General features: G+C 40.9%; 1 protein-coding gene across 1 annotated transcript; it reads left to right on the top strand.

The window, feature by feature from the left end:
• The first annotated feature begins 216 nt into the window (after positions 1–216).
• On the top strand, positions 217–24922 carry LOC105926448 (guanine nucleotide-binding protein subunit alpha-13). The gene is made up of 5 exons (XM_036142073.1): positions 217–623; positions 7266–7489; positions 14974–15024; positions 19728–19928; positions 24268–24922. Exons 1-5 carry the CDS (start codon positions 341–343, stop codon positions 24637–24639), a joined length of 1131 nt encoding a protein of 376 aa, XP_035997966.1. The 5' UTR covers positions 217–340; the 3' UTR covers positions 24640–24922.
• The last annotated feature ends 999 nt before the right edge of the window (positions 24923–25921 follow it).

The raw sequence follows: 25921 nt of genomic DNA, 5'->3' as shown, positions 1-25921 counted from the left end.
CCCTGCATTCTCTTACACGGAAACCATAAAACGCAATTTCTAGCATAATCCAGCAGAGGGTGCTATTGTATCGTTTGAAAACTTGGTTATATTGACAGTTTACTGGTTATTTTGTGCCTTTTATTGTTTCTAATGTGTTTCTGTACGCATTATAAATATAAGATAAGAGCATCCGTTGTTTTAAATGTACGGCGGCGTTTTTGCTGACGCTGAAACGGAGCGCGCTCTCGGATTGCTGGGCAGGAGCGGTTACTTCCTGAGTTTAGGGAAGGGGCTTGGTCCTGTGCCCGCGCCTCGCGAGAACGCGCATCAAATTAGCATCGATGAAGTTAGTGCGAACATGGCGGATTTCCTGCCGTCCAGGTCCGTGTTAAAAGTTTGTCTACCAGCCTGCTTTCTTAACAGCAGCGAGGCGGAACAGAACCGAAAGTCCAAGGAGATCGACAGATGTCTGTCCCGGGAGAAAACGTACGTGAAGCGGCTGGTGAAGATCCTGCTGCTGGGCGCTGGCGAGAGCGGCAAGTCGACTTTCCTCAAACAAATGCGGATCATCCACGGCCAGGACTTCGACCAGCGAGCTCGAGAGGACTTCAGAGGGACGATCTATAGCAACGTTTTCAAAGGTAACCCGGCTTCGGGTTTTGTTTTTTGTTTTTTTGGCTTTTGCGACGTTTAGCTTCGCGAGGGAGGAAACGAGGCGCCTCGACATGGGGGACAGAAAAGCCCCGAAAGGCGTTAGAGAAGCGGACGGGAAAGTTTCCACATCTGCCGAGCGGCGCTGGGGCTGCTGAGAGGACGCACATAAACAGCCCACATCTGCTGTCGGCACACCCAGTGAGCCGGGTTCCTGCTCAGCCGAGCCTTTTTTTTCTAACTCTGCGCTACGACACGTGAAGTTTTAATGTCCGATTTGACGCGGCTGGCACCGAGTTGGTGGCAGGTTCAAACGGCCTCGGCCACGTTTTTTTTTTTTTTTTTTTTTGTCTTGTTGCTCAATGGAGGACAGATAACCCACCAGTGCACTAATCTGTAAGGTGTTCCTGTTTGTGTCCACACCCCAAATAACACTACCTAACCATAACTAATTAGTTACATAAATAAATAGTCCCGTTAATGTTTCACTTGAGCTTCTATTTGTTTAAGAATGTATCATATAACCTAATATCATTTCCTCTATGGTTTCTATCACATTTAAATCTGTTTTTTTTTTTCATGCTTTCCATTTGGCAATTGTTAGTCATATTATGAGAACGTGTTTACAAGGCGATGTGGTAGTTTAGAGCTTTTTTTTTTATCATTATTCTAAAAATGTATCCATCAGGATAACACTGATAGGTTCATCTTTAGTGGAAATCGGCTGATATTTTTTGCCACGTAAATATTTCTATTCATATTTTTACCTTAAACTATCAATTTTAATGTTACTTTATAAATCAAGGTTTAAAAGAGATGCATCGATTGCTCCAAACTGTCATGTATCTGGTCATGAAGAGTGGATGTGAGCGTGATGATTAACTGTAAAGTTTTTCCACAGGTTAATATTATAATAATAATTTACTACTCCAAAAACTATAAAGCACAAAATATTTAAATATAGTGACATATAAACCTGTGTTATAGTCCATAAGAAAACTGGGAACGATTCGGACATTGAACACAAAAATTGGTATCGGTCAGGTGAACTTTGATCGCTTCGTCTCTGGTAGAAGAGAATGGTTCTTTGTATACAAACAAAACAAAAACAACAATAATTAGCTAATTATGTATTTAGGACCTAAAAAAAAATAACTTATTTATGTATATTATTTTGTGTTGGTTACATGCATGTTTAAAATGTGATGTTTACATTTTTCAGTCTTATTAATTCAACAACCCAAGTATAAAGTAATAAAAACACTTTTTAAAACTGCAAATGTCTTTGTAGAAGCAGACGTCTACACCATGAACTTGTTATAGTTTAATTCCATGTTATTCAGAAGAACAAATCGGCTCGAGATGCACCAATCAATTGGCAAGAGATTGGAACCGGGCTGTTTACGCCTGTTCAACTTGGATCTATGGATTGGTCGGTTAAAATACAGTATGGGGGGAAAAAATGAAAAAATGCATTTTGACTACCCAAGTCCAGTCCTGCAGAGCTGCTACCCTGCAACTTTTAGAGCATCCCATCTCCATCATGACCTGCTGAGGAGTTCATGTTCAGCCAATTGATTCAGGTCTGAAAAGGGATGCAACACGGAGGTATGAAATGGAGAAGGGGTGAATTAACCCAGAGTAGGAGTTAACTAGGTAAGCACTTTTACTCACATGGAAGTTTAGCCTTTACACGTCTCGCCCACCCCCACTCGAACGATTAGAAATGATCTCACTCACCGTTTGGTTTAATGGTGTATTATGGGCTTTTTAGCTTGGTCCAATCCCAAATGGGACCAATTTGGCTGGTATGAATTGAAAAGCTATTATCAAACCAAAATGATCCTAAATGGCCTCTGCTGGTAAATGAGTATCTGGGTCCTAGAACAACATTTCCTGCCAAAAGACTATAAACAGAGTAGAAACTTGCTTTAACTTAATGGTTCAAACCGTTTATAACAACTTTTGCCATAGCAAATACAAAGTGCTCCTTAGGCCATGTGTTTTGATGTAAAAAATAAATAAATAAAACTATCACTTGCCCATCATTATTGGCTGACACATAAAAGAAAGTAATAGTAATTTTTATTTTATTTTTTTACTTTTTAAGTCAGTTAAGTTGAAAAAGATTAACGGACAGATCCCTAAAAGTCGAATTTCCCAGGGGGCAAATTGGACGATTCTGACTAGCCCCAACTTCAACATCCAATATGTCCGCCTTTGCATTGAAAAGCTATTGGTAGCCGTAGTAGAAACGTTTAATTAGTGACCTTGGACAAATGGTTTCTCATTAAATCTTTCAATGCACATGGTTCTAGACAACCTACACAGAAACTTCGACCAAACATTCACTGTATGGGATGTTTAAAGTGATGTAATGATGCGCCTTATAATTTGGTTTTCAGGTTGTGGGAACCGGATGAGAACAGGCTCCAGCACCACCTCTGGTTAACCACTGTAACTGCATGCCAATTGACAAATTAGGCTGCTTTTTAAGGCAGAAATGAACCTGATGTAAAAGAGTAGGCCTGCCCCCAGACAGATATTTTGGGGGGGGGCAAGAGACACTGAGGGCCAAGTGTGGGGATGAGCGGAGGGGGTTAAGTGGGGACAAGACTGTCTTAACTTGCTCTTCCGCTCCTCAGGGAGATTGAGTGAAAAATCCACTACTCTCATTTCTTTCTACTGGGTCCTTCCTCTTCTTCCCATAAACATGAACGCAGATTGCTTCTTGCGACTCTCAGCCGTGTTCAAAGTATACGGTGAGAGTAGTGGCGCTACAATGAACGGCTAACCGCTAAGCTAACCGTATACATAAACACCAGAAGTGCACATGCGCAGCCAGTAAACGGAAACTAACAGGGAACGTACGCGCAGACTGGCGTTACGTGAGCGTGTCAGAATGATTGGCATGTGGGAGTTTTTACAGGCCTGCAGCTCCCACAGAGATTGATTTATTTCTTTTTTTCCAAATATAGGACGGTTTTCCACAGTATATAAGAAGGTGTTTCTGAACAGGATTAGCAACTATAGCTTTAAGTAGACATGTACCAAGCTGTGTTGTTTGTAGACAACAGGAAAAATCGACTGCGGTAGCCGCCCTCCAACCCAAAGAGGTCAGCGCTGAGAAGGGTTTTGGCTAAATATTGCAGAATTAAACAAGTTTACTGAAAAAAATTTAAAAATTTGCTTAGTTTTAGTTTTCTTGAAAGGATCCCCATTAGCTACAGCTATGCTGCAGCTATTCTTCCTGGGGTCCTGAAAAAATATATACATTAAAAGCAAATCAAAGAATACAACAAATAATTGAAAGAAAAAGAAAATACACAAACACATATACAAATACATATACAACATATACACATATTAACGTATATATGTACCCTCATGCGTGCATGAAATATGACAAACACATTCTACCCTTACACTTGTAAACATACCTACACATATACATACATATACGCACACATATATGAATAAATATAAACAGTCAGTTATATTATTTTGATAAAAACTGTTTTACATATAACTTAAATTTATTGACATTATTAGCAAGCAGGATATGTTTTGGCAGATTGTTCCATTCTTTCCTGCCTCTAAACACAACAGTATTTTTTATGGCATTTGTTCTTACTATGGGTAAAGTGAAATTACCTTTAGTTGCATGTCTAGTACTGTACTGGTGATTTTCTACACTGAAAGAAAGGTGCTTGAACAAAACTGAAGAAAATTTAGAATTAGAAATATTTCTTATGAAAATTAACAATGAATACAACAATCTATCTTTGAACAACAACCAATTAAGATCTTTGTGCATTAATATTATATTTCTCCTGTAGCTGCACCTGAGTGCTACACAAGTAACACTAAGATAGCAGGCTTATGGTCCAATTTATACAGTTTATATGCAAAAAAAAAAAGTGGATTTGGGGTTTAGTTACTCTAAACCTGAGAGAGGAACAGAGTAAAGTTGGGTTCAATGCTCCAACTTGAGAACTAAATTCGTACTGGGATTGCTCCTCTGAGAAACCTCTGATGAAGCAAAGAACAATCGTCCTTTAGGCCGCCTGTGCCTTCGGGCTCCATATCGCAATTGGTTAGATTCATCATGCAAATAATTGGTACTAACATTTCTTCTGAATACCACTAAAGACAGCCCAGGTACCCCACATTACGAGAACCATGGCTTCAAACCATCGGTTGCCCGAGGACCGCGAAACCTCAACATCCCAAAGTGCTGAAGTATGAAACAAAGAAGCGGCCATTTAGAGATATCTAGAGACGCATCAGTTAGTCAGCCTGAGATTTGAAGCCAGATCTGAAGAGCAAATCTCAGCGTCTATCTCAATGCTTGTTTTTTTTTAGTTTCTTTTGATGCATGAATGGGGAGAATCTTGTAATTTCCTCATTCTCTAGTGGATTCAAAGCTACCACCTCTACCCGAGGAACCTGCAGCACATCTTTAGTGTGTCACATTTGTCAGAATAAAGAATCCGAATCATTCAAACAAACACTCAGCAGGTCAGAGCTAAAAGAAAACCAGATATTTGAATCAGCCAGAAAAAGCCGGGCTAAACTAGACTGTGTTCAACTAGCTCCTGCTTCTACATCAGCAACTGGCAGCTTATACAGCAATATTTAATTATTGATCATCTGATAACAGATAATACATTTGCCAGAAGAATAAATTGTGTACTTATGTCTACTTTGATATTTTTGGACACTTTTCCGTCTGTAATCTTTTACTAAGAACCTTTTACAATCGTCCATCCAAGATCGGGTTGCAGCGGTAACGGGTCCAGCAGGGAAACCCCAGAGATCCCTCTCCCCAGCAACACTCTGCAGCTCCTGGAGGGATAGGAAGTCCTTCCAGGGTGTCCTGCTAGCGGGTCATTCCTGGAAAACCCTTAAAGGGGGGGGCGGGGGGCCTAGGGGCCACCCTGATCTGACGCCCTAAAAGCTAAATAAAAAGCAGCTTTGTAATCAAAGAATACAAAGGATTAGTCTAGAGATGCACCAATCTGGCCAATACCAATTTCTCACTTTCATTTTGACCAATTTTTTTGTTTTGTTTTGGGGGGGGGTTCCCGCAAGTACTGCAACACATGAGAGTTGTGCAAAAGAGACAAGAATCGCAAATATTCCCATTTAAGTGGACGTCCCTGAAAAGAGCGCGTGCAAATCCCTGCTGGTGGTAGACGTGCTCACTGAGGCGTTGATGCTGACTAGGGCTGGGCGATATGGATTAAAAAAATAAATCTCCGATTTTATCATACCAAATCCGATTAATCGATTTTTTTTTTCCCTCCTTTTTGTTTCATTAAAAAGAAATTAAAAGAAATTCTTTTAAAACCTTGCTTTTTATGTTAAGTATTTCGTCAGGGAGTTGACCTGAATTCAAAGTGCAACTAAAAACAAGCTGTGAAACATGCATGTAAAACAAGATGGCAGCCGTGCCATTATAAACAATGAAAATATAACAAAACATTTGCTGCTAGTGGTATTACACATTGAGCTAAGAACAGGCTTCACTGCACTTTTGAACTTCAAACTAAGTTAAAAAAAAAAGTAAATAAGTAAACGAAGTACCTCGTATTATGGTAAAAAAAAAGTTTCCACTTAACAATATTTTTGACAATAATTTTGCCTAAACATATATTCAGCATCACATGCTGTTCTCATCATGGAAACCCAATGAGTGTATTGGCAAAATAAAATCCAGATTTTCCAAAAATGAAATCATAAAGAATTGTAAATTCGAATTAATCGATTAAATCGATTTATCGCCCAGCCCTAATGCTAACTCTCAAGCCCCCTTTCTTATCAGCCTACTTTGTTAAAATGAGCCACTAGTGCTACAAAACCCCCTAGAAAAACAACATAATAAAAGAAAAAAATTCAGTATTTAACCCGCCGCTCACCCGATGACGTCAATAAAGGGGCAATTGGTCGATATCCGTCCCACTGATTCGGGGTTTCCCCCCCAGAAAATGGGGTAATCCTGGTGGTGTGCGTCAAGCTAACAGCAGCTAGCGTTAGCTTATGTTGGCTTAAGCCGGAGGTTTTCTGCCAGACGGGAACTTTACTGACCGTTTTAATGTCGCTCTCAAACATCGAGGCATTTTAAAATAAACAAACGGCGCTTAGCCTGGAGGGGGGGAGAGTGGGGGGGGGATTGAATGAAGATTGGCCATCTGCCAGGCTTATGATAGGGCGGGGGAAGACCTGTGATTGGTGCGAGTCTAGTTTAGTGCAGGCAGAACGCGTGCTGTAAAATGCGCTTGTATCTCCAGCACACACATTCATACCTAAAGGAGTGTGTTTGACTGCGAGAGGAATCCAGAGTACCCAGAAAGAACCCACACATGCACAGGGAGAACTTTCTAACGTCACGCAGAAAGACCCTAGGTTGGGATTTGAACCCCCGGACCTCTTTGGTGAAAGGCAGCAGTGCTGCAGTTGTGGCAATACGGGCCTAAACGAATACGTTGTGAACTTTCATAATCCTAATAATAAGAATGATGGCATTAGTGGTAATAATTAGTAGTAATGGTAAATGGAGTAAAAAAAAACATTCTGCTGCGGGCGCGTTTTGGCCACGCCCCCCTCTGATCCTGACATCCCCTCTGCAGGTATCCGCGTGCTGGTGGACGCCCGGGAGAAGCTGCACATCGAGTGGGGCGACCCCATGAACCAGAAGCACGGCGAAAGTGTGATGGCCTTCGACACGCGGGCCAAGATGGCGAACGGGCAGCTGGAGCAGAGCGTGTTCCTGCAGTACAAGGTCGCCATCGACGCCCTGTGGGCCGACTCGGGCATCCAGCAGGCCTACGACCGGCGCAGGGAGTTTCAGCTGGTAGGTTGGACGCGACTGGGCGGGAGATAACGATTTTTTTTCTTTCTCTTCTTTTCTCTCTTGTTCCGACGGCTCGCGCTGATAACAGCCGTTCCGAGCACAGTTCTCTATCTGCCGATCTAAGAGCAGCTTTCAGGTGGCTGAGTCGGACTCGGCGTTTAGAAAATAGCAGCGAAAAGAGAAAGCGAAACTGATTTTTTTTTTTCTTCTTTTTAATTCATCCTTCTTTTCTTGCCTCCCTGCATCTCGAAGCTCAGTTTCTGTGTATCCTGCCTTCTGCTAAGCGGTCAGACATGTGATATAGTCAGCTTCCTGTTTACACCTCTCCCTGCTCCTTATATCTCAAGCACATTTTCAAACTGTGACGTTTCCCACAGAGCGGCAGCTGTGGTCGAGGCCCCGCTCACGCGCCTCCCCTCCCTTTTGCCAGCGGGACCTTCCGCTTCTTTTTCATGTGGCGGGACTTTTACAATCTGCCGTAGTTCTAATAATCACTTTTTAGACCCCTTTTTTTTGTGTGTGATTTCATGAGATATCATGTGACCCCCCACACACACACACACACACACACTGACGACAGAGCGAGAGGCGCACTTCTCCAAGTCGCTTTCAGTAAAGAGCCAAAAGTTGAGCGTTGCACAAGTCCGGGCTGTTCTCAGTGGGATTTAGTTCTGCAGGGAATTGTTTTTTTGTTTTTTGTGTGTGTGTGTGTGTGTGTGTGTGTGTGTGTGTGTGTGTGCTTTTTCTTCTTCTCTCCTGCAGGCAAGAGGGGGGGGGGAATAAGTGTTGATCAGAGCAGGAATGTTGATCTGCTCTGCAGTTTTAAACAGCTTTATCCTCACCAACAGAGGCCCAGACTCTCCTACTCAGCATTATTTACACACAAACACTAAAGAGTGTCACACGCCTCACGTAACATAAGCGGCAAGGACACACCTGCACATTCGGCACACGTGTTCGGGGCTTAACGCTCTTTGTTTCAGCTCATTAGGACAAAATGAGCGAAAAGTTTTTTAGACTTCAATGTTTTTTTATAACAAGAGCTGACGTTCTTACATTTGACAAAGACTACAACCAACTTCCCAAAATTCTACTATATATATATATATATATATATATATATATATATATCTATATATATATCTATCTATATATATATCTATATATCCTATTTTGCTTCTAAAACATTCAATCTTTATCACAAATGTGCAAAAACCATATTTCTGAAATAAAAAGGAGGCAAAGTTAGCAAAGACGCGTGGAAAACCTAATCTTTTCCTGCGTCCGTAGGATTTAAAAGGGAAAGCAGTCGCCAGGTGCTGCTGCTTAAAGCGCTTAACTAATCGTCATCAATGTGACCACCTATATGTATCTAAGCAGACGTTTTAAGGCATTCTGCGGTCTGGGGAGGAGACACGACGACGCCAAACACCGGCCATCATCTCTGAGAAGCAGGTTTGCTGGCCTTCAGTGTCGGGTCGCTAAAAAGCTCATTTTTAAGCTGTTCGAAGTCTGTTTTTCTACCAAGAGAAGGATTATTATTCACAAGTGGAAACCTAAGGTGGCTGCTAATCTAGCCAGGGGTTGGACATTGCCAGCAGAACGCTTGGAGAAATCCAGGAGCCTCATCTCCTTGGTTAGCAAGCAGGTGGGGCTTGTTCAGAGGGGCTACAGGAAGACGCGTAAAACCCCGTGTTGTTTTCTAAGAAGAAATTGGGTTTGAAAAGGTTGCACCAGAATTTGCAAGACCACCTCTGGACAGATGAGACAGAAGTAGAGAGGGTTGAACACCTTGTTTAGAGGAAAAACGACTCGGAGCATTTTAGCACCACCTCTTACACCAAGTCTCAAGCATGGTGGTGGAAGAGCGATGGTTTGGGCTTGTTTTGCACGTACAGGATCCAGACACCTTATGGTTATTAACTTCGCCTTTTAAAAAAAAAAAAGCAAGATTCTAGAGTCGAATTGAAGCGCGTCTGTGCAATCATCGAAGCTCAGGCGCCCAACAAGGAATCCCCAAGAACAGCAACAAATCTAGAACTGAAAAAAAATATACACGCGCTGCAGTTTTCTACACTTAACGTTACAGTTAAACAGATTTACGAATCCTTTAAACACCAGATCATGTTTATGTCCTAGTAGCTAAAACTCGAAGGCAAATAAGGTGTACTTTCTTTTCACCATGCTCGCAAGACTTAACATGTCTCTAAGCAGGACACAACGCAGTGAAACAAGGGCAAACCATTCCCAAAATGTAGCCGATAACTCCATGGATATCGGGCATATGTGAGTGAGCAGGGGATGGATGATGATGATATGGAGGCTAAGCAGGCCCCGGCAACCCTTCAGTTTATAAAAAGGCGGATTTAGACCACATTTAGTCGCTCAGTTTTATTGACTTATTTTTGTTTTTCCCCCTACACTGCAAAATCGGATCTAAAAATAAGTAAAATGTTCTTAAAGTTAGTGTATTTATCCTTGATTTGAGCAGGTAAATAAGATTATCTGCCACTTGAATGAGCATTTTGACCCCTAAAATAAGAATTGGATATACAGCACATCAAATAAGACGATGGAGATGAATTTTTTTCCTGTTTTAAGTGCAAAAATCTTATTCCATTGGCAGATAATCTTATTTACCTGCGGAAATCAAGGACATATACACTCATTTTAAGAACATTTGACTTATTTCTAGTCCTTTTTTTGCAGTGTACAACACACTGGAGGTTAGCATTGAACCTGATTGGTCGAAATTCCCCTCTGAGATTTTGAGAACAGCGAAGAATGCCTCATTAGGTTTACTGTAGTATTTTAAATTCCACATATTAACGCCCTGTCTAATAAAGGTGTGGCTCCTGGGATAAACTTTCAGTCTCAAGTCAAAATAGGTCATGGTGACAAAGATGCTAAAGCTTAAGGAAGTGGTTAAGGGGCATCAGGGAGGTATATGGCGCTCTATCGACACGTTTTCACGTTGTCCTAATTACCAGTTGCACTTAAAGCTTTAGTTTTAGTTTAATTACACATCAAAAACAAATTTATTGTCATATTATTCTAAACCGAAATGGGAAATTGTTTCACTGGTATCGTTTAACAGATAAAACAAGTTGCGTTAAAGCAGCAAATGCGTAAATCATAGAGAATTGTAATAGACCTTAAGAGCAGTTCAGCTTTTTTAACAGCTCGAAGCAGGAAGCTGTGTAGCAGGCTGGTGGTTCTGCTTTTAATGTTGCCATTTGCCTTTTGGCCGCAATTCAGAAAGTTCATCGAGAGGGTGGGAGGGCCCTGTGACGCTGTTTCTGCTGCCGCTCTAACCCTCAGCTTACCGTCCTCCGCAGGGCCCTCTAGTCTGCCGTATTGAGTCAAGATTGAAACTGAGGGACATCATCACTCTTTCAGTCGTAGTACTTTGGCCTGTTTTAGAGATTCTTGCTTTGTTTTTATTAATTTTTTTTTACTTGCCCAAAAAATAACCGTCAATAAATGTAAATTGGGTTCCCCAAAGCAGAATGTGCCCCGGGTTAATTTATCTATTCCAACACGCCTCGGTGGGGAATTAGGTACAGAGCGAGGAAGACTCAGTCACTGACAATATCAGTGAGGTGTTTTTAAAGATGGAGTTGAAGGAAGGACGGGAAGGGCGTAGGAAGCTTCTTAGGCGCCTGCAGGATTTTACCGCTTTTCTAAATTTGCTGTAAAGCGAAGAAAAGCTGCTCGGGAACTCTGGCCCGTTTTGTGAGGAATGGGATTTAGTTTGACGTGAACGTGTCATCGAGAACGCACTGTGCGTTTGAGTGTGCACGCAGAAAGGAGAAAAGAAGATTTTTATCATCATTGTTAGAAACGGAAATTGATCAAATTCACATGTCAGAGCAGAATCTGAAATCTCAGCTTGTTGAAGCAATTTATTTGGGTTTTTTAGGGGGATATGTCTTGTGTTAAATCTATTATGTTCTCTGTTAGTGATCTACTTCTATTTATTTTGTAAAAATAGAATCAGGCATTCTTTTAGGGCTGCTCACATACGGACAATTTATTAAGGAATATTTGGGTCAATTTAAAAGAAAAACATTTAAACCACTCTTTGATTCAGAAACGGTGCAGAACGGTAAGTTGCCTCGAACCAGAAATTTTCCCCCGATACCTATTTGTTGACTTCCTTTTAATATCTGATGAGACTATCCTTTCAAATGTTGGATATTATATACAAATCTACACAAAACAAACCACTCAGTCCCTTTTCTTTTATAGGTGCATGGCGTAAGTTTGAAGTTAAACATTATTTATTTCCTTTCCCATATACAATCGCCCAAGGTGTAAAATGAGTTTTCCTCTACCGCAGTTGCCTCTATATGCCCCATTAGTCAGTCTGTGAGGGAGAGACTCGGGCCGAATCCCCTGGAGGAGCGCGTCGGCGTAACGCGCTGTGCGCTCTAGTTCAAACCGTTCAAACTGTTGTTCAGCCGTTACTTTGAGAGCTGAAGTTGAGTCTCTGCGGCCATTGAGGCATTAGTGAGAGAAGACCGCGACTGTATCACAAGATGGACCATAAAAGACCAGCTACAAGCGCATCTCAGACTCCATTATAGACTCCACTCAGGAGTAAAAAAAATAAATAAATAAAAAATGTCTAGTGCTATGGAACAAGATGGGCAGCGCTTTTCACCATCTCCGTGCAAGCTGGAGCTCCAGCAGCACTGAATTGACACTGCTTTCTTGTTAAACAAAAAAAAAAAAAGTTAATTCAAAGCTACATTCCAAAAAAAGTAAAAAAAAACAAAGCAACTGGACTTGTTTTCCGTAGTTGAAGACTACGGAAGAAACAAGTCCAGTTGCTTTGTTTTTTACTTTTTTTGGAACGAATGGTCCTTTTTCACGTGAAATCGGTATCAAGTTTATTGCCAAGCAGGTTTGCACTTACAAGGTATTTGACTTGGTGTTGGTCCAATAACACAGAAAAAAGACAAAGTTTTTTTTTTTTTTTTTTTAAATGAATAGATCGGTGGACAGAGAGGGAAAAGACACACGCCCCTCCAGTCATTTTCTGGGCCAGATGATGCTCTGACAACTGCAGTCTGTTTCAGTCTGGCAGATACCTGAGTGAGCCAAGTAGTATTGATTTTGTTTTTGTTATTAAGAGCGACCCAAACTTTTGCGATCCCGAGCCTGGAAGACCCGCGATGGCCAGTCAGCCCCGGCCGTTATTGACCAACTAAAAGGGTAGCTATGGTTTTCCCCTAAAAAAAGAAAAATAATAATTGTTGAATCAGTATGAAATATTTCCATTCAACAGAAAATATTGTTTCTATATAGCATATAACAAAATAATATTTCTAACTTTCTTACCTCAGAAAACATAACGCCTCTAAAAAAAATAAAAAAAAAAGACCTGTGAAGTCTTTGTGTTGTGTGCACAACACTAGTGTAATTTCAACTTCTCGCCAGAAGGGGCAGACTTCAGTAGACATCCTGGAACTTAACACTATGCACCTTTAAGCTTGCAGTAAAAAAAAATTATGGTATCAAAAGAACATCTAAATCACAAAATGAGTAATAAAAGATGTGTAATAATTGCTGCCACTCATTATAAACCTCCTATATACCTCCTTTCTCCTGCATTGTTTACTTTTAAATCACTGCTGCACCTTATACTGTAATTTCATTTCACTGCAAGTTATAAGCTGTATTCAACGAAAATTCGTTCTGTACGCACTCTCTGCATACAAAATGACAAATAAAGTTGTCTAAGTCTATAAAGGTAATGAAAGAGTCTTTCATTAGAGGATTATAAGATCACAGAATAAGAGAAATACTTACAAAGCAAAATAGGCCAAAATAAATTAAGCACATCCAATGATGATACATTGCACAGCTTGAATTTAGTTGGTTACTCTCCGCTGTATTTCAGAACCGGCTTTATTGTACCGGCTCCGCCTTGGGCGTCCGACAAGCTTTCCTAATGCAGAACCCAAACAGAAACCTGAACACGTAGGTAAAGCCGGTGAGGATCGGCTTATTTCCCCCCCCGCCAGCAGGTATCGTTGTGCGATACGTTGCGCATTTGCATCCCAAATCACACGTACCCTGCGGCTTGCTTGTAATTCTCAATAAAAAACGGCCGTAAAACAAACCAGAGCTGTCTCAGTCGCTTTTCACAGCGCCGGCTCCGTAACGAGGGAAGGGGGGGGGGGTGGTATTAGATTAATAATATACCAGTAAACGGTTGCATATTGTGTTTCAGTTTTGCTTTTCAGCAGCCGTGCTTCAACTTCAGGCGCCATCATGACTCATAACGACCTACAGTGTCATCGCTCCTCTGGTTTCCTTTCCTGTTTTTTTTTTTTTTTTTTTTTGTCGAAACAGATTTATTTATTTTTTTTTTACAATTTCAAAACATCCCCCCCCCCCTCCGGATTTAAGGGTGCTACTAATTGATCCAAAGCCAGAATTAAAATGGATCTTTGAATGGACGGAGGTAGCTTCTTTCTCTACCTCCTCATTATTCTGGTTTTAGTTCACCAGCGCACCATCCTGCTCCTCCCTTGTGTAAATCTACCCGTGCGCACACATCCACTCTCGTACACGCACAGGTTTTTCAGGTCAGGCTAGTTTTTTTTTTTTTTTTCTTTTTCGTCTCTCCCTCTCTCTCAAAGATCATATGGTGAGCACATAGGCTTACAATGGAGCGGGGGAATGATTGGCATACACTGTCAGCACACACACACGCATGTACCACCCAATCAGTACGTCTGGCTTAATCTGAGTTTTTAAAAATTACCGCTTTTAGCTTATGTCGCAATTAAATAAACCCCATTACGCGTCAGGTATGGCGATTCCAAGGTGGAGCTAAGGTAGGCAAGCCAGTCAGAATAACGTTTTATAGTTGCTTTTTGGTTAAGTTCCCTACAAAAACCCAAGGCACACATCCGTTTTACGCACACACACACACACACCCACTCTCCCCTAAACGCTCGCATAAAGGAATGCTCCTCGGTCCTCGCAGCCCCACGTCTGGACTTGCACTAACTGCACAAAAGCAGCGTCAGAAGTGACTCAAGAAAAGAAAAAAAAGGAAAGAAAGAAGACAGAAAAAAAAAAAAAAAAAAAAAAAAAAAAACCCCTCCTACACACACAGAGAAACCCAGCCGCATGTCTTCGCACATCAAAGACGGGCTTACAAAACACGTGTATCTGCTTCAGCACCCGATCGTTTTGCATCCTGCTTCGGCTCGGCTCTGGGGCGCACATATGCAGTTTAGAGTGAGAAAAAAACAACACGGTTTCCTGTGTGTGTGTGTGTGTGTGTGTGTGTGTGGCAGATGAAGAGAGCTTCTCTTGTGGCGCCTCCACTATAAAAAAAAAAAAAGACTTCTGTTGAATGCAATGATTAATGCAGACTATTGTGTTTGTTTTGGCGTGAAATGATGTAAAAACGTCCTGAATGATGTGGCACTGACAGAAATTCCTCCCCTCTCCTGTCGCAGGGTGAGTCGGTGAAGTATTTCTTGGATAATATGGACAAGATCTGCATGTTGGTAAGTTTCCCCCCCCTGCACTCATTCTTTTAATCAGACCTGTTTGGGTCCTATTTAATGATGCAACATGTCCAGACGGCAGATGCACTGCAAAAAGGGAACTGAAAGTAAGTAAAATTTTCCTGAAATTAATGTAGTTTTCCTTGATTTGAGCAGGTAAATAAGACTATTTGCCAATGGAATAAGATTTTTGCACTTTAAAATAGGAACAATTGATCTCCATCATCGTATTTCAAGTGCAGGATATCTAATTATCTTATTTCAGGCATCAAAATACTCATTCCATTGGCAAATAATCTTATTTACTTGCCCAAATCAAGGAAAAATACACTAATTTCAAGGTTATTTTACTAACTTTTAGTTCTCTTTTTGCAGTGTGGTTTACCTGAAAAGCAGCGAATGTTTCTTGATAGAGATTAAGTTACCCTAACCGCCAGATTTCTATGGGTAAAGTGGTCCCGGGGGGTGATAAGTATTTAAGAATATGTGATTAAACTATACATTAACAGTACAAAGAGCGGCTATCCTTTGCACAATGTACCTTTTTTCACTTTTTGTCACACTTCAATGAAACTTTTTATGATGGACCAGCACAAAATAGTACCTGTGAAGGCTTTAGGGGTTTCCTGGTGTTGATTAGTGAACAAAAACTCTGGAGGAGCTACGGAGAGCCATTACAGCTGACGTAGCGCGGATGGAGGCAAATTTAGGGCAACCCTGGATGAAAACCTGTCAAAGGCTGCAAGGGGCGGGGAGGTACCCCCTTCAGGAACCAGCGATCCATTGTAGCTTGTGGCTGTAATGTGGCACACATTCAGTTTAAGGGCCTACTTTTGAATAACACGGGGAAACTCCCTCCAGAAGTTTCCTCTTGTATTCATTTGGTGTTTAATATTTTCCCCCCCAAACTGAATTGTAGTTAAGGTAGAAATGATTTAATATCTATGCTACATATAAGTAGGAGGACAGTGAATGAATTTCTGTTCTTTTAATCGAGGCCAGTGTTAGGGCTGGGCGATAAATCGATTTAATCGATTAATTCCAATTTACAATTCTTTAAGATTTCATTTTTGGAAAATCTGGATTTTATTTTGCCAATACACTCATTGGGTTTCCACGAAGAGAACAGCATGTGATGCTGAATATATGTTTAGGCAAATGTATTGTCAAAATATTGTTAAGTGGAAACTTTTTTTTTTACCATAATACGAGGTACTTCATTTACCCATTTACTTTTTTTTTTTTTTACTTAGTTTGAAGTTCACAAGTGCAGTGAAGCCTGTTCTTAGCTCAATGTGTAATACCACTAGCAGCAAATGTTTTGTTATATTTTCATTGTTTATAATGGCACGGCTGCCATCTTGTTTTACAAGCATGTTTCACAGCTTGTTTTTAGTTGCACTTTGAATTCAGGTCAACTCCCTGACGAAATGCTTGACATAAAAAGCAAGGTTTTAAAATCATTTCTTTTAATTTCTTTTCATGAAACAAAAAGGAGGAAAATATCGATTAATCGGATTTGGTATGATAAAATCGGAGAGATTTATTTTTTTTAATCCATATCGCCCAGCCCTAGTCAGTGTATGATGAGGTCTCGAATAATGCAATCACTGACGACAATAAATGCAAGGTTTGCGGTTCCAGAGCCTCACTTGTCGTCGTAAGCGAAATGGTCTGAGATTTATTGACTGGTGACGTGCCAGTGATCCACAATAGATTATAAGGTTTGACGCATTTAAGTAGAAAACCACAACCTCTGCGGGCAAAGAGCGCAGCCACCTAATTTACAACCTCTCTCTCTCTCTCTCTCTGTCTGTGCAGACGGTTAGACCCCGGTTCCTGCGTCTTTCATTTCTGCACGCCGCGTTAACGAAAGTAGGGTTTTGATTGCGCCAACACCACAGGGCCAGTGATGCCGATGTACGCTCATTGACTAAAAAAAGCCACGCAGCCGCCCTGGTGTGTGAAGTGCACTGACGTCACATCCACCCGACGCGTTGTGCAATGTCGCACTGTGTCGCAAAAGGCTTTGAGCCCACATGGCAGACGCGTCTACCTGGCGTCAGGAAAACCCAAATCGATTTAACCCCTTCCTCCAGTGGGAGTTTTGCTTAATATTTAGTTGTCATCTGCGTCTGCTGAGCTACAAGTTTTTTCTTTTTTTTTATGACGACTGTCAGGTAGGGCTGGGCGATATGGATTAAAAAACAAATCTCAGATTTTATCATACCAAATCCGATTAATCGATTTTTTTTTTTTTCCTCCTTTTTGTTTCATAAAAAGAAATTAAAGAAATTATTTTAAAACCTTGCTTTTTTCTGTTGAGTAGTTCGTCAGGGAGTTGACCTGAATTCAAAGTGCAACTAAAAACAAGCTGTGAAACATGCTTGTAAAACAAGATGGCAGCCGTGCCATTATAAACAATGAAAATATAACAAAACATTTGCTGCTAGTGGTATTACACATTGAGCTAAGAACAGGCTTCACTGCACTTGTGAACTTCAAACTAAGTTAAAAAAAAAGTAAATAAGTAAATAAAGTACCTCGTATTATGGTAAAAAAAAGTTTCCACTTAACAATATTTTGACAATAATTTTGCCTAAACATATATTCAGCATCACATGCTGTTCTCTTCAAGGAAACCCAATGAGTGTATTGGTAAAATAAAATCCAGATTTTCCAAAAATGAAATCTTAAAGAATTGTAAATTAAAATTAATCGATTTATCGCCCAGCCCTACTGTCAGGCGCTTTGGGAGCTGCCTGCAAACGCTCCAGTTCCACTCATGACCCTGTGGGGCTCATTTAAGATGTGCCAGCTCAGCGATAAATCGAATCGTTCCTTCTGGGTACGGAACCGCTTGCGTAATATTAATTACAAAAGAGAATAAAAAACCTTGCCCATGTTTGTTTTAGTGGAAAAATGAATGTTCTCACTAATGGAAATGATTTTCAGAAGTTCACAAGATCTCAACTGAAATCCGTTTAGTACCCTCCCTGAATAGGGATGCAGTTATTCCTTAGTTAAGCTCTAAGGAATAAAACGAGTTGCATCCACTCATCGTTTTGCCCTTATTAATAATTTCTTTCACCTTGTCTTATTTCAGACGTCGCTAGAAATAAGAACTGGCTGCACAGCATTGAATTTAGTGTTGAATTCTGTCAAATTGTACATCCAGGCTCAAATACTAACGTACACCTTGGAATAAATGTCCCTTACTGAGTCTTACTTCTGACCCAAATCTAGGCTTAATATTCTTCTCATAACTGGGAAAGATTGGTTCATCTTCCAGACCATTTCAATAAGTATAAGGTATTATACGCCCGACTTTGACACATGTTTACTGTTTGTAATGTTTGAACAGCAAACTGGCATCAAGTTTAAACCTAAAGCTGTAGATTTGCGGGGATGCTGAAACGTTCAGCGCTCCATTCCCACTGGAAGCGAACCCCAGCATGAAGCTACCACCGCCGTGCTTCCACCGTTGACCACGGCCCACGATGTAACACCTTAGTAGTTACCGGGTTGTCCCTACACATCCTGAGCCGTTTCCATTCATGTGAGGCTGATAAATTGGACTAGAGGACTCGCAGCTAACGCTAAATGTTTTCAGGTAGCTACTTAATAGATTGCTAACCTGAAACAACTTCAAGTCAGAGTTAAACGTCAAAGGTACTGTAGAAAAATGGCCCGACGTTCAACTAGCTACCCGTTGGATCAGAGGGGACATGCTGTACATGCTGCGTTCAGGTACAGCTGGGACACCAGGGTGTCAAAGTATCAAAACAATTTCAAAGTGATTTAAACATGTTCTGTTCTCAATTATGGGCACGGCCGTGTTTAAAAACGTCTGAACATTAAAATTGACCATTTTTTTCATGGTTATGTGGTTGTAAAATCTATGCCCACCCGAATCTCCAGTAAGTGCCATACTCTGCACTTTTTATTAGATTGTAATAGAATCAAATTCATTTGAGAAATAAAAAAAGATTCTGGGGTGTTTCTTTTTTTTTTTTTAGCGTTCTGAAAATGTACCGAACGGTGTTTTATTTTCTTGGTACGCTATTACACCCCTTAGTCTGTACGTGTAATGGTCGTGTTTGTTCTATAATCATTTCACCCTGTGAAAGTTTAAAATGCATCTATAAAAGACGTAAATTAGCAAGAAATGTATGCCGTTGAGTTGAAGAGTGGCTGTAAACCTCTAATCAGAACTGCACATAAAAAAAAACAGCCCATATTGTCTGTTCCTCTTTACTGGATTATTTTTAAGCTAATTAGCTGAATTTCTTATGGGTTTTTAGACTCCCATTTTTAGCTCAGATTAATAGCAGACAACTATTAATCTGATGTTGATGATGTTAGGGTTTGTTTTTGGAGTAATCTTTTAACACCTTCAGTTGTTAAAAATCATCCAACAAGTAGTTTAATATAATTTACTTTAGAAAGAAAGCAGCACCAACCCAGAGGAAAGCACCGCCAGGAACCACGGCCCGAGATTAGCTGAAATCTTGTTTAAAGTACAAACTTGGATGTCATGATTCTAGAATTGATTAGAGATTAGTGTTTCCCATACAAACTTTCGGTGAGCTGCAAGATGCTTCTCCTGGTTTTCTTTGTACACAAACGCAGTATTTTTGCCAGAGATTGAACTCTGCATATTCTGTTCTCTTTGACATAGAGCTCTGGTTTTGTTCCTGCAGGATTATCTTCCCAGTCAACACGACATCCTGCTGGCTCGTAAGCCCACCAAGGGCATCCACGAGTATGACTTTGAGATCAAGAACGTTCCTTTCAAGATGGTGGACGTCGGCGGGCAGCGGTCAGAGCGGAGGCGCTGGTTCGAATGCTTCGACTCCGTCACCTCCATCCTCTTCCTCGTCTCGTCCTCTGAATACGACCAGGTAAAGGGGGGGGGGGGAGGAAAGAGGCTCTGCTACAGGCTGATATTCTGATAAGATGGAGCAGAAATGTTTGTTTTGATGATGACATTCAGGAAAGTTTTAGTCTTTTCTACATTTTTGTCAACCATGAAGTTCAATTTATATTATTTTCTGGGCAGTTCACAATTTTGATGTAAAAAAGGAGAATTATTCATAGCTTTTACATTATTTTATATTAAAAAAAATCAGAAAAATTTAGCTTGCATTTGTTTTCAGTCCCCTTTACTCTGCAACTACGTTCTAAAATCAAGTCCGTTGCCCTCAGCAGTAGCAAATGGTCCACCTGTATGAAATTTAGTTTTGGTAATAAAAACAGCGGTTCTGGGAAGTCCTCGGGGTTTTATAGTGAACAAACAGACTCTGGAGGAGCTGCAGAAAGCCCCCGCTCACCTGAGGAAGGCTTTTTTTTATCACTCTATTAGTCGTACGTTCCAAATATCTGCCCTTTATTGAAGACTGACCAGAAGAAAACTGTTGTTTGACACGTGCCATGTAGGTCACATAAGTCAAGTTGTGTTTTAATAAATGTCGCCAAATCTGACATCCAACAACCAGTCGCCCATATTTTGCTACTTCATGGCTTCGATGCTCTTATTATTAGTTATTCCATCACTAATTATCTAAAGGTTGTCCTTCATTATTTTCCTTTTGTCCTTCTTTGACATTGGGTCCTTAATTTCTTCCTTGCTCTTGTCTCTCCTTCCGTTCTTCCCTCCTTCTTTCACTCCTTTGCTTTATCAAGCTTTGTTTCTTTACTTATGTCCTGTCTTCCTTCCTTTCCTACTTCCTTCTGTCCTTCTTTTCTTCTTTTCACTTTAATTTTTTTGCATCCTTCTTACCTTGCTTCGTTGTGGTCGTCGTCCTCCCTTCCTCCCTAGTCTTCTAACTAGGGCTGGGCGATAAATCGATTTAATCGATTAATTCGAGTTTATTTTTTTTAAGAATTAATTTTTGTAAAATCTGGATTTTATTTTTCCAAATTAATCATTGGAAATTATTTTTTTTAACTTAGTTTGAAGTTACACAAGTGATGTGAAGCCTGCTCTTAAAAGCAAGTTTTTAAATTAATTTCTTTCATTTCTTTTTATGAAAAGAAAAGGAGGAAAAAAGAAATCGATTAATCGGATTTGGTAAAGTAAAATCAGAGATTTTATTTTTAAGCCATATCGCCCAGCCCTACTTCTAACTTCATCTTCATTGTGTCCTTCCTTCCTTCCTTACTCCCTCCCTCTCTCCCTTCCTTCTTTCCTTGGCGCTCTGGAGAGTTTAGTCTTGAAAGACGTTTAGGAAACCTCTATAGATGTACTTCTCCCCTTGTTGGGGCTCTGTGCGCAGTACAGTGATCTCCAGCCACGTGAAGCGGGGAAACTCATCTGTGATGACATGCCGGTACTCACTCAGAGCTTTTGGCTTGATGCTGATGGGCAGAGTTTTCATGCAGTTCTTGATATCAGAAACCAAAAAACCCTCGGCACTAACATGCCAGTCAAGTGTCCAGGTTTCTGATCATGATTGGACTGTTTTTGTCCCAAACTATCCTGTCATTTTTCCAGAAGCTCTAGTCCAGGTCTTAAGGATCAGGGTCCAATAGGGTGCATGGAAACAGCCATGTTGGTTTGAGGACTGCATAGGTCCGTTTAGTAGCGCAACGTGGCTGAAACGACAAGCAGAAACCGACATCTGCACCTGACAATGACAACTGTGTAATAAAATCACTTACTCTGACAGTAATGGGTCTTCTCATGTACATAAAGCATTCATTGTCTTTAAATGTGCCTGATTTCTGTGGCTCCAAAACATTTCATGTTTTGTTTTTTTTTCCATTTCAAAGCTACACACTTTGCCAGACCTTAAGTTTAAAATTTCTACTCTGCAAAAACTGAACTACAAATAAGTAAAATGTTCTTAAAATAAGTGTATTTTTCCTTGAGTTGAGCAGGTAAATAAGATGATCTGCCAATAGAATAAGATATTTGCACTTAAAATGGGAAGAATTCATCTCCATTGTCTTATTTCATTTGCAGTATATTATCTTATTATCTTATTTTCGGGGTAGAAAATACTCATTCCATTGGCAGATAGTCTTATTTAACTGCTCAAATCTAGGACAAAAACACAAATTTTAAGAACATTTTACTTATATATAGATCCGTTTTTGCAGTGTAGCGACTAAAGTACAAACCATTGGTATAATGAAATTTTCTAAAGTATGAACCCTGTGAAAAACAACATATTCTAGTTTTTATCACCTGATGACCAGCCATCCACCATACATGTAAAACCGGGGAGCTTTGGTGTTGGTTAGACACTCAAAAACAAAGACGTTGCTGTTGATTTAATTTCCATTTGGGATTAACCAAGTATTTTTGAGTTTTAATTTGAATTGAATTAAACCTAGAGCTGTATGTGGACCAGAAATCAACAAATATTAGGGGGATTGTGTTATTGTTGCGCACAGTGGGGAAAATAGGCTACTCTGGTTATTTGTCAATTATTTTGAAGATTAGGACATTGGAACTAATACTGTTGTACCTAGTTAGAATCTAAACAAGCTTTCAACATGTGGGAAGAAATTTGCCCACTTTTCTGTGGCGATATTCACACTGCGAAGGAAGTAAAGAAAAGCAAAGTGCGTTCTACAGATGCCCAAGATAAGTTTGCACATCTTGATTTTAGTGGCTGCCGTTCCACTGAAGGAGGTTGATTCTGTCGCAGAAGCAGCAGTGAGGGATGATCTGCTCTCAGGTAAAGCTGGGACACATGGCTGACGGCATCACAGGCGGCTTGGAAATACCTAAAACGTTTCCAGGAAAGCGCAACGTCTCCCAGAGTCTCTCTTTGGTCAAATGGCGTGTGATGCTTGAGCAGCAGATTAATAATAATAATAATTTTAGTCTTCTTAAATGACCTAGAACAATGGAGGTTTAGTCTGATTTAATTTAAGATGGGAGGGATAAAGTTGTCATTTTGTGGAGTTTATGTAAATGAACTGTATAAAGAGCTAATCATGGCTGCAACTGTATATACAGTGCGTTGCAAGACTGTTGTATTATCCTCACGAAAAAAAGCATTGTGGGAAAATGATGCAACTCAAACCCAGAGGTGTGAAACTCCAGTCCTCCAGGGGCTGGTGTCCCATAACGTCAGCAGGGCTCTACCTCTCTGACTTCTACCTGCCGATTAAAAGATGTAGCCATTTGTTTCAAGCGTGTTAGAACTGCATCGTGGACAGGAGGTAGACACCCCTGCATCTAACCGATGAAGCTTGGAAAGCCAAAAACACTGGATGGAACCGACTGGGATTGAGAGATTTTTTCACTTTACACTTTTTATATATATATATTTATATAATTCAACGTTCCTTCTGCAAGTATGACTCAAAGCCGTAATTGTCCCGTTTACCAGCACAGTCGCTCTAGTAATTTATTATGTCGTAGTGAAGTACCCCCATTTTGAGAATATGTCATTGTCTCTGAATGCATGCTGCGCTAGTTTTAATTTCAATTCAGTTTTATTTATATAGCGGCAATTCATGAAACATGTCATCTCGAGGCACTTTACAAAGTCAAATCAATCAGATTACACAGATTGGTCAAAAATTTCCTATATAAAGGAACCAGTTGATTGCTTCAAAGTCCCAACAAGCAGCATTCACTCCTGGAGAAGCGTAGAGCCACAGGGAGAGTCGTCTGCATTGTACATGGCTTTGCTGCAATCCCTCATACTGAGCAAGCATGAAGCGACAGTGGAAAGAAAAACTCTCCATTAACGGGAAGGAAAAACCTCCAGCAGAACCAGGCTCGGTATGAACAGTCATCTGCCTCGACCGACTGGGGGTTACAGAAGACAGAGCAGAGACACAACAAGAGAGACAAAAAAGCACAGAAGCACACATTGATCCAGTTTTATAGCCGTATTATCAGTATTGCTTGTTTGTGAACTAAACATTTCGCGTCAGTATTGTCCATCTCCACCATTAAAAACGAGATGCTCCATCTAAATTGGAAAGACCAGGCAGGGGAGGCGTTTACTCCAAGAAGCATGCAGTGCTTCCAGAGACCCACGGTAACAGAGGAGGAACCCGAGACCTCACGTAGAGGACACTAAAACGTTGAAAACTGAACTCAAGGTTGTCCTTCCAGGAGAACGGCCTGAGCTACAATGGGCCTCTTTGTGAGTTTGAATTACCTCTCAGACGTGGAGAGATTAACAACAGCACACGTTTTAGAAAGTGGACACTTTGTCTCACCTTCAAGTAGAGTTGTGGTACCAGCGCTTCACCTGTCCAATGTCTTTTCAGGTGCTGATGGAGGACCGGCAGACGAACCGGCTGCGAGAGTCGCTCAACATCTTCGAGACCATCGTCAACAACCGCGTCTTCGGCAACGTCTCCATCATCCTCTTCCTGAACAAGACGGACCTGCTGGAGGAGAAGGTGAAACTGGTCCCGCTCAAAGACTACTTTCCCGAGTACACCGGGCCGGAGCACAGCCTGCCGGACGTGCAGGCCTTCATGGTGGAGTGCTTCCGGGCCAAGAGGCGCGACACCACGCAGAAGCCCCTGTACCACCACTTCACCACGGCCATCGACACGGAGAACATCCGGCTGGTGTTCCGGGACGTCAAGGACACCATCCTCCATGACAACCTCAAGCAGCTCATGCTCCAATGACAGCCTGGCGCCACTGCCACGCCCCGCAGCCTGTGAACGTAAGAGGACCTGAACAGGGAACGGACCACCCCTCGCTTCCTCATAGGGACTCGGGGGATCAGAGATCGACGTCTGCAGTCTTCTTCAGACTTTGTTTTTTTTTTTTTTTTTGTTTGTTTGTTTTTGTTGGTAGTAGATTTTACTCCTCTTGAAAGAGTTCATCCTGTTGTTAGCTCAGGATTTGATCGTGGAGCAAGGTGTTTAGGCAAAACTGTGGTATTAAAGGTAAAACAAAAACAGGAAACCAGACTGGGTTTTTGGATTGTATCTAGGGCTGGACGATACAGAGAAAAAAAGCATATCGATAACACAGAAATCATACTGATCGAGATCGATAATTACCAACAAATATAAAACCTATATTATAAGTGCAGCCCTGGGCATTTTATGCAGGTGCTTAGCGACTTATTTTTAGACGCAGAACACACAGAACACTGAATTCAAACTGAACCCTTTATTCAACCAACTTTGTACCGACATTGCAAGTTTTAAAAAAAAAAGAAAAGAAAAAAAGAATCCATGCTCTCTGAAGTCTTTGAAAGGGGCGGAGCTTGATTCCCGTGTCTGCGTTTGTGATTGGTCGGGAGGATGTAACGACTGTAATATTAATCTACGCGGCTAGAATGCAAATAGGAAAACAGCTCTTCTGTTGAACTTATTATTGACCTTTTTTTTTTTTCCATAGATTCCATCTATATTATTATTATTATTGTCGTCCAGCCCTAATGGTATCTGATCACTGCTGCTTCATCCTTCTTTTCCTGAGCGTTTTTTTTTTTTTTTTCTTCTTGTTTTTAACCATTACGATGCAAGCGGTGGCACGATCGGAGGTCAGCTTGACTTGAAAAGCAAATGGAGAACAGCCACGGAGAAATGTGTTTTAAGCAACATACCGCGAACGTTGATTGGAATCAGTTCGCGCCTAAGCACTGACCTTAAATATTTCCTCGCCCTGCGGCGCTGCTTCAGTCTGGGGATGCCGAGGGAGAACGTCTGATCCGTCTCCCTCGCCGACGACGCACCGTTTGTAGAAAACGACTCAAAGAGGGCTCAACCACGAGACTGAACCTTTAATTTTTTTTATTTTTTTTTGTCCATCGCCATCTATGTGGTGCTTTGGAGTTCAATAATGCCTTCCTTTTAAAAAATAAAGGTTAAAATTCATTTTTTTTTTTTTTCCCCGTTCCCTTTTGGATGTTGAGAGGGGTTAGACGGTTACCTTGGTCGGGCCGTTGCGTTCCGG

The sequence above is a fragment of the Fundulus heteroclitus genome, chromosome 10 (assembly GCF_011125445.2).
Source record: "Fundulus heteroclitus isolate FHET01 chromosome 10, MU-UCD_Fhet_4.1, whole genome shotgun sequence".
Lineage (NCBI taxonomy): Eukaryota > Metazoa > Chordata > Actinopteri > Cyprinodontiformes > Fundulidae > Fundulus > Fundulus heteroclitus.
The sequence above is the reverse complement of the archived record's forward strand: the minus strand, read 5'-3'. Positions and strand labels throughout refer to the sequence as shown.

What these genes read in the sequence shown, in the direction of transcription:
- LOC105926448 (XM_036142073.1), top strand. Translation starts at nt 341, where the DNA reads ATGGCGGATTTCCTGCCGTCCAGGTCCGTGTTAAAAGTTTGTCTACCA. An exon ending in TGGACAAGATCTGCATGTTG is followed by an intron (nt 15,025 to 19,727) that starts GTAAGTTTCCCC and finishes TTGTTCCTGCAG; the next exon opens with GATTATCTTCCCAGTCAACA. An exon ending in CGTCCTCTGAATACGACCAG is followed by an intron (nt 19,929 to 24,267) that starts GTAAAGGGGGGG and finishes ATGTCTTTTCAG; the next exon opens with GTGCTGATGGAGGACCGGCA.